The sequence below is a fragment of the Piliocolobus tephrosceles genome, chromosome 1 (assembly GCF_002776525.5).
Source record: "Piliocolobus tephrosceles isolate RC106 chromosome 1, ASM277652v3, whole genome shotgun sequence".
NCBI classification, from domain to species: Eukaryota; Metazoa; Chordata; class Mammalia; order Primates; family Cercopithecidae; genus Piliocolobus; species Piliocolobus tephrosceles.
Window position 1 is genome coordinate 167,209,551 of NC_045434.1, and position 9,326 is coordinate 167,218,876.

The 9,326-nt window shown below is 54.2% G+C and overlaps 1 protein-coding gene across 1 annotated transcript in view; it reads right to left on the bottom strand.

The window, feature by feature from the left end:
- Positions 1 to 4,223, bottom strand: part of BSND (barttin CLCNK type accessory subunit beta) — a 10,361-nt gene extending 6,138 nt beyond the window's left edge. Inside the window, exon 1 of the mRNA XM_023186853.2 lies at positions 3,786 to 4,223. Coding sequence (XP_023042621.2) covers positions 3,786 to 3,962 — 177 coding nt within the window. The 5' untranslated portion in view covers positions 3,963 to 4,223. The remainder of the gene's footprint in view (positions 1 to 3,785) is intronic.
- Positions 4,224 to 9,326: the final 5,103 nt, after the last annotated feature.

Consider the following 9,326-nt stretch of genomic DNA (forward strand, 5'->3'; position numbering starts at 1 on the left):
CCATCCTCACCATCACCATCTCCTAATCACCATCATCATTATCATCACCATCCTCACCATCACCATCTCATAATCACCATCATCATCATCATCACCATTCTCACCATCCTCACCACCATCATCACTGTCATTGTCATCATCATCATTATCACCATTACCATTCTCACCATCACCATCCTCACCATGATCATCACTGTCATCAACACCACTATCACCATTACCATTCTCAACATCAACATTTTCACCATCACCATCCTCACCATCATTATCATTATCATCATCATCATCACTGTTCTCACCATCACCATCCTCACCATCACCATCTCATAATCACCATCTTTACCATAATCATTCTTACCAGCACCATCACTAACATCATCATCATCATTATCACCATCACCATTCTCACCCTCACCATCCCCACCACACTCTCATTATCACCATCATATCATCATCACCACCCCTAGGAAAAGCTTAGAGAAGGAGAGGATGGAGCATCTTAAAATACAAGTTTTTTAATGAGGAGAGACAGGCAGAGTTGAAGCTGGGGAGGGGATATCAGACCATGGAGACCATCAGAACACCAAACTAAGAAGCTTAGCCTTTCTCCAGGAGCAATGGGGAGTCCTAAAGGACTCTCAGCAGGAGAGTACACTGTCAGTTTTGTGTATAGACAGAAAATCGAGCAATCTCCGGAGGAAGGGAGGCCACCAGTCAGGACCCTGGTCCTGGGCTACAGCACAGCAGGCAGGAGTGAGGAAGGGCAGATGCGTGGGCAGAGGCCCTGCTCTCTCTGCCACTCCTTTCCCTGCTCACAGCTCTCCCCCCGCATCTTCACTAATGGGTTCAGCACCTCCAGCTGCCCTGATTTGCCCTGATCCCCTCTCCTCTCTCATGCCTGAGGCCCAGCTGACCACCAAACCTGACCAGGTCTACTTTAGAAATTCAACAAGATAACCCCAGGGTGGAAGTGCTGGTGCTATGCCTAGCCACAGCGGGTATTCTAAGTGTAGTGAACTGTAAATGTCACCTTAGTTCCTACAGCTTTGGGTTTAAATTCTCCATTATTCCAGACGACTGTCAGCTCTCACCAAGACCAGAAAAGAAGCCTCTGCACTGGTATGTCTGTCCCCAGGCCTTCCTTCTTCTGGATGTCTTTCTCAAACTGCAAAGCTGGTCACGTCCCATTAACTAGAGGACAAGCTCCAAATTCCTTGCCATGGCATCCCAGGCCCTGAAGAGGGAGCCCCACTCCCTCCCCACTTTTTCCTTCCTCCCCTCTGCCTCTTATAGCCACAATGGCCCACTTGCCTTATTATTTCACCATATTGCTTTGATCATGCTGCTCTTCTGCCTGGAATGTCCTTCCCCATCTTCTCTGCCTGGTGAACTCTTATCGCATCTACAAAGCCCAGCTCACCTTCTCTGTGAAGCCTATTTCCTCCCCAACAGGAGGCAAATAGTCTCTCCCACTAGACCTCTAGCCCCTAAAAGACATGGACAGCTTAATGCATGTTGGTATTGGCTACCCCTCACCCCTGTATCCTAATTAGCTAATTCTATTCCCTTGTACTTGTATCTCCCCATTTATCCAAACTTTCCATGGGTCTGGCACAGAGAGCTAGTGGGAGGAGGCTGAGGGGAGGACAGGCAAGAGCACTGCAGGCAGTGTTGACCCAGGCACCAATGAGACCACGCAGGATCCAGGGAGCTTTGCCTCTAGAGTGTCTCCCTGGTTTATAAGATGCTTTCCTCCCTTCCCTTATTGGAGTCCATTTGTGCTGGTTCTACCAGCCTGCATCTCTGAAACACACACTCACACACACCTGCACTCCTGCAGAGGCCTGCCCAGTGCAACAAATACCAATCCTCAATCCTGAGAACAATGCCTTTACCTGTGTTCCATGTCAGGAGTGATGCCAGGTCTCCCCCAACACACACACACACACACACACACACACACACAGGATCCCACTGTTCTCCCAATTGGCCATACAAGGCTCAGAGCTAGTGGGGAGGGACTCCTTGTGCCAAGGTCACAGAAGTGGGACATGAAGGAGCAGGGATTTGAATCTGGGCCTGGAGGTCACCACAACATGTGCCATTCCAGCCCACCACGCTGCCTCCACAGCACGTGAACCCATGAATCTATCAACAGTTACTCATTAATACCAGCAATACTCCCTCCTCCCCTCCTCTCCCCTCTACTGTCACTCCCATCAGCCTGCCCACCGCCCCAGAGCCAGCTCTGTTTAAAGGGGGACAGGAAGGATGCTCCCTCCACACCCCTGCCTTTCCTCTGCTGTCCCCCAGGGTCCAGCCTCCTCACTGGGAGGATTATGATGGCAGAGGTGACATGGGTGGCTTTGGGCCCAAGGACTTCTCCCAGTGACCTCTGCTCAGGGAATTGCACAGACAGAGGCAAGTTGACTGTAAACTGCCTGCTAAATGACTACCAACCAGCCCAGACCGCTCCAGCTCTGAACAGAACGACAGCCCAGGGCTGGCCCATGGAGGGGGCAGGGCTGGGGAGAGCCTGCCCAGGTCCCTGGGGAGCCATCCCCCTCCTTCCCTGAAACCCTGAGCACAGCCACCCAGGTGGGAGGAGAGGAGGTGTAGGGGTTGCTGAGGGTTGCCTGGACCTGGATCCCTAACTATTAGGTCCAGCAGGGCCCCCAGATATACCCCCTTCCCGACCCCCTCCTCCTAACTCACACAGTGTACAAATGAGGAAACTGAGGCACAGAAAGGAAAGGGGCTTGAGCAAAGTCTCCCAGGCTGTTTGAGACAGAGCCCAAGTTAGAGTCCCTATTTCCCATCTTTTCTCCCTGGGTCTGTACCTGACCAGTTTTGTGACCTTGGCAGTCACTCAGCCTCTCTAGGCATTGAAGATTCACAACTCCTGGCATTTCCATTCCACAGAGCTGTTGGGCGGATCAATATCAGTCACAGTGGTAGCCCTTCATCTATATATAACACCTTACAGTTTACAAAATATTCCTATATCTCACCTCTCCTCTGATCTTTATAATGACCCTGTGAAGCTCTGTGCAAAATTGGGGCGGGGGTCCCAATTTCAGATGAAAATGAGGCTCAGAAAGACAAAGGTCATAGAGAGTTTGGAACAGGACTTGAACAAGAACCCAGGACTCCCAAACCAGTGCTCTTCCCATCACTAAATTACACATAAGGCTGGGAATGCACGAAGACTCTAAAGGATACTGCCCAGTGCATGCCACCAAGGTTAGACCTGACCTGCCCTGGAGCTCTCAGCCGCTCTGGGACCCAGAGGTAGAAGACCCAAGGTGAAGGGTGACGTGTAAGTCACATGCGTCTGAGCTCCAAACCTTGCTCGTTAGCTGTGCAGCCTCTCCTTCTGAACCTCAGAAGGGCTCAGAAGGTGGAACTACAGAAGGCACCAAAAGGCTTAGGATGAGGGCTGAACTGCACCCTGAATGCAGGAGAGCCTGGCAGGGGGTCAGCACTCATTAGCTTTTGTTTCAAGCACGTGAATGGTGTGCTGTGTTTACTGTGTCTACACCATAGCTTCTGGTTCAGGGCTCCAAATCCAGGGGCATTCTGACCAACCCTTAGGCTAAGGGAGGGAGGGAGGGATGGATGAATGGATGGGATGGATGCTCAGGAGAGCAGAGAGAAGAATGAGTCAAAATGAGAAGAATGAAAAGACAACTAAAGGTTAGGGGGTGAGGCATGGCATAGAGGCACAGTGTTCAGCCCTCCTGGCCCCAGCTGACCTGGCCTCACCCAGCCCCACTACCACCTACCTTGGGGTAGCACTGGCACATGCTCCAGATGATGCCCCCAATCACCATGATGCTGCCCATGGCATAAAAGGTGCCGTAGACCTGGGGCCGATCATGGCTCATGAGGAATGTACCGAGGGCCAGCAGGAAAAGCCCCAGCACAATGAAGCCGATCCGGAAGGTCTTCTCATCAGCCATGCTGCCTGGCCAGGCCCTGGCCTGCACACCCCTGGAGGAGGAGGCCGCTGTAGTTCAGCCTAAACACCCAGACAGGCTCACAAAGGGAGAGAAGACACTGAAACCGCTGCAACTCGAGGCTTCAAGGGAGAGAGCAAGATCCCTTTCAATCCAACTCCAGTCCCTGGGCCCACCAGTTCAACAGGGCTGGAGGCGGCTCGCTTCAACAGACCCACATACCAACCCAGCCACCTTTACTCCTCGCCCTCTCACCTTCCCTCTGGGCCCGGCTGGCCTGGAGTGTGTGTGTTTGAATCTGAGTGAGGGAGCACGCAGGGGAGGGAGAGTGGGAAGTTATGGGGGCTGGGCCCCAGCCAAGGCTTTGACATCACCTCATTTGCCTACTGTGGGGCTGAGCTGGGTGGACAGGCAGCCTCAGACCTTCCAGCTCTGGGAAACAGGATACAGTTCTGCAGCCGAGAGCCGTTAGAATGCTGTTGGAGGATTCCCGGATCCCACAGGCTGGCATTTCAGAATCCTGAAGAATTCTACACTCTTCAAGGACATGTGCCTATCCAGGGTTCAGGAATAATGGCCCATATTTACTGGCTGGTGACCCTGTGCATAGCACCATTCTAAACATGTTACAGCTATTAACTCATTGAAGGGAACCCCATGAGGCAGCTACCACTATCCCCACTTTACAGAGGACCCTGGGACACAGAGAAGTAACTTGCCCAAGGTCACACAGCTAGAGATGGCAGAGCTAATGGGATGTGAACCCAGAGGCCGTGGGCCTAGCCACAGCGTGACACTGCTTAACTGCAGCTTGAGGGTGAAGAGTGCAGCTCTGGTGGCAAGGCAGGCTGCCTGGGTTTGGATTCTGGCTCCTCTGCTGTGGGGCAGCGTGATCATGATCAGGTTAACTGCCTTACCTCAGTTTCCTCCTCTGTAAAATGGGAATACTAATGGTACCTCCCAGGATTGGTGCTTTCTCCAGGCCTGGCCTCCTTGGGTTCCTCCATCCCCTTCACATTCACATGCTATGCACCACCCAGCTCTGCTTTCAATGAGCTGCTCCCCACCCACCCCAAAACTCACAACAGGCTCTGGGAATTAGTGCCCCTCCAGGGTATGAGTGACAGATAGCCACTTCCTCCATTTCCTTGCAGCCTGATCTAGGAAGACGCCTTCCTAAGAATAACACTAATGAGGCGTTTTAGTCCTGGGGACAGGCTGATGGAAGAAATCAGATTCCTTTACAGGATTACAGGAAAATGAGGAGAGGACCATCGGTCTCTTCAAGAGGACGTTCACTTGGTGTTTACATGGAGTTAAATCGCCCATGCAGGATAAAAGGCTTTGGCTGGGCTTCCTGACTTGCTGGGCTTGGGGACTTCCTGTTGGCGGTCATCACCTTCTCCCCTCCCAGCAGCAGGGCTGCGCTTGTTCCCTAACCCCACACCTGTGCTCACAGCTGCCCCTCTAACTGGTCGTCCCTCCCACAGTCCCTTTTTCCAACAGGAGTTTCTCCTTCCCCACACCCACCATCGCCAGCACTCAGAGTCCAGGTGCACTTGACAGTTGGCAGAGGAGGTCCTGGAGGGAGCTCGGGGGCCCTGGCTGAGCGATGGCTGAGGGGCAGGAAAGGGCTGAGTTATCAGATCATGTCCAGGTCTGGTTCTCAGGGTGAGCTCAGGCAGGTGACTCTGCTCCGGGCTTGAGTTTTGTCAACTGCAGATCCCAGATTTTGTACAGGGAAGGGACATAAGGGGGCTGGAAAAAGGCAAGTGTTTTGCAATCTGTGACTATTAACAAAGCAGGATCCTCCAGGGAAACATTATCATCATCATCTACTACAGGCTCAGAGAAGGGAAACGGCGAGTCCCTCGGCGAGTCCCGTGTCACCTAGCCGGTGCCCCTCCCTGGAAAGTAGACGGAGGCCCAGAGGGACCTCGGCCCGCCTGGCCCGGGAGCCCAGGCGCGCGGCGGGAACGGTCTCCGCAGCCGCGGTCCTGCAGGGCCTCGTGCGCCGCCCGACGCTAGGCAAGGCCCTTTCCCCGGGGGCGGCGGCTGGGCTCGGACTTGGTGATGAGCAGTCGCGGCGGGGAGGGGAGTCATCGCCCCCGTTTCACAGGCGAAGAAACCGAGCCCGCGGAGTGGCAGGGGCTGGCTAAGGTCTCCCTCAGCTGAGTCGGCAGTTGGGCGGTGACGGCACCTCCCATCCCAGCCCCATGTAGATGGAGGCCTCGCGGTCACCCGGGTACTCTCCTCCTCTCGCGCCTTTTCTTTCCTCTACACTGCTCAGCCTTCTTTGCCCCTTTTCTCTCTGAGTCGCTTCTCCTCTTAAAACAAACAAACAAAAAACGATAACAACGAGTAAGAAATTCAGTAACAAGTAGGAAGCAAGTAGGCACTCAGGAAAATGGGTCTCACCTAAGCTCTTCCACAGAGTCAGGCTAGGGATTAAGTAAGGACATGTGTGTAGGGTACGCTGGAAATGTTCGGGTGCAGCAGCTCACCCTCCTCTCCTGCAGTGCCGCCCCCTGCTCCGCGCCCAGCCTTACTTCACCTCCCCCTGGCGACTTGGGGGACTGGGGAGCAGAGCAGGCGGAGTCTTTCGTTGTCCAGCAGAGGGCGCGCTAACCCTTGCTTTCGGGATCCTCCTTGAGCGCAGGCTCTCAAGGGAGACACTCCGAGGCAGGGAGGGAAAGAGCACGCCCATTTGACAGAGAGAGACACCGAGGCTCATGCAGGCAAGGCGAGCAACCCAACGTGGCAGAACCTGGGAACAGACAGTAGAGCTAGGAGTCCACCCAGGTCCCCAGGCAGTCTCTGGTTGAGTCCCTACTGTGTGGGGGACACTGAAGGGTTAGGAACTCACAAACACAGGGCTTAAGGGATGGATGGCGCTCAGTCCTAACTTCTGGGGCACCTTCTGGGGCACAATATGGTAATGGCTCTGTGATGCGTGTGAGGTCCCGAATGTGCACAAAGCAGAAAGAGGAACAGATGGGAATGAGGGGTGAAGGGACAGATTCACAGAAGGGACCCTTGAGAAGGCAGATGGAGTTCTGATGCGGCAGGAGAAGCCTTCCAGGCACAGGGGCCAGCATGTGCAAAGGCACTGAGGCACGTACCCACCAACACATGGCTGGCGAGAAAGCTCTAAGTGCTGTGCACAGGCTGCCTGCACTGTGTCTTCCTCCCCAGATCTGCCCCTCCCACAACCCCATCTTTCCAGTTAGTGATCCGTGCCACCGACCCCACCTCCTCCCTCACACCCACATCCTATGGGCTCTACCTCCAACATGTAAAAATCCAATCACTTCTCACCCCCCACAACTGCTCGTCACCGGGTCTGAGCCTCCATCATCTCTTTCTCTCCCTAACTGGTCTCTACTTCCGTCCTTGACCTCTGAAGTCTCTTTGCAACCCCAATACTGGGTCAGAACATGTACCTCTTCTGCATGGAGCCCTGTAATGGCTTCCCATCTCATCAGGGTAAAAACCAAATGCTTTAAGATGACCCAAAAGGCTCTGGATAATTGGCCCACGCTGCCTGCATATCAATCCTCTGAGCTTGCCTCCCGCCACGCCCCCTCTCACTCACCCACTCCACCACCCTGGCCCCATGCTGTTCCCGGAACACGCATGCACCCCAGGACCTCCGCACCTGCTGTTCCTTCTGCCTGGAGTGCTGTCCTTCCTGTAGCTGCATGGCTCCCTCCCTTACCTCCTTCAGGCTTTTGCCCAAATGTTGCCTTCACAGTAAGGTCTTCCCTGATTCTGCTATAAAACTGCAGAATCGCCTCCCCAGGGGTTCCCTGTATTCCTTTCCCAATGTTTCTCCATAGTGCTCACAGCCACCTATCATACTATATGCGTGATTTATCTTGTCTCTTGTCTGTCTGTCTCCCCCAGCTAGAACTCAAGCCCCCACAGGGTGGGGACTTTGTTTTGAGCACTGCTCTATCCCCAGGGGCTAGGACAGGGTAGGCTCTGAATGCTCATGTGAATAGAGGGATGGAATCTGCATGCCTGGGAGAGAGAGGCCGGAGAGGAAATGCAGGCAGGAAACCTGCTGGGGCTAAGGCATCTGACATTTTTCACAGAGGTTATGCAGGGGAAAGACGAGAACCAGATTTTAATGTTTCAGTTAGAGAAAGAAAGATCCCAGTGAGCAGCGATGAGCCACTGAGGGGGTAGCATGGGGATTTCTGACTGGGATGGGCTGATTTAAGGGGAGAGCCCCAGGGGCAGGGGTCACCAAGCCCACCCAGCAGGTAACAGAAGCCCAGGAGGGGCCCAAGGAAAGCACGGGAGAGGTCTGAGCTCTGAGGATCCATCATCTGAGACTCTGGTGGCCAGCACAAGATGAGGTCTGAATAGGAGGCGAAGAAACTGGACGGTTGGGCCCAGGAGGAAAGAAATCAGCAAGCAAACTGGTGCCCCCGGGGGCTGCAGAGTGGCGGAGCTGGCCCTCACGTGGCTCCATGGTCAGGCACCCTGCTGGTGGGCATGAAACGGGGAGCCCCCATTCACAGCGAGGCCACTTTGGCTTGGAAGAGGACAGTGACATGGCTTGGTCAGGAGTCTGTCTCCCTCTGCACCCCTGACTCAGCCTCTTCCATGATGCTGCTGACCTTGAGCCAATCATGGCCCCTCCTGCGGGCTTCCAGTTAGGACACAGATGAGTGGATCGGACGGAAAGGCAGCAAAGGTCTCTCTGTGCTTCCAGCCCTCCCTGCCCTTGCCCCTTCAGTGCCTGCCCAGTAAAATGGTGCCTCCTGGTCACACTGGCAACTCATTAACTCACCTAACCCCCCCAAGGTCACTTCACACCTACACCTCCAGGTTCCTAGACTGTCCTGTGTTAATACCAAGAAGGGAGGGTGAAGCAGTGACTGTAAAGGAGAGGAAGGGAGGGAGGCACAGGAGGCATCCAGAGTTTGGTGATGGGGGAGGGAGAGGGTCAGAAGAGAGCCCCAGGTTGCTGAAGAGCCAGCCCCCTGGAAGGCTTCAGGAGAGAGGGAACAGTCAGTGCAAGGGCCTCAGTGAGAATGGCTGGAGCAGAGAGCAGGGGGAGGGAGTGTCAGGAGATGAGAGGGTCAGGAGAGAGGACAGGCTCAGATCAGGCCTCAGAGCCCCCCTCTCCCCAGACCAGTGTCTGGGCTTTTTTTCTTTTTTTTTCCGAGAAGGAGTCTCACTCTGTTGCCTAGGCTGGAGTACAGTGGTGCGATCTTGGCTCACGGCAACCTCCACCTCCTGGGTTCAAGCAATTCTCTGCCTCAGCCTCCTGAGGAGCTAGGATTATAGGCATCCACCACCAGCTAACTTTTGTATCTTTTGTATTCTTAGTAGAGGTGGGGTTTCACCATCTTG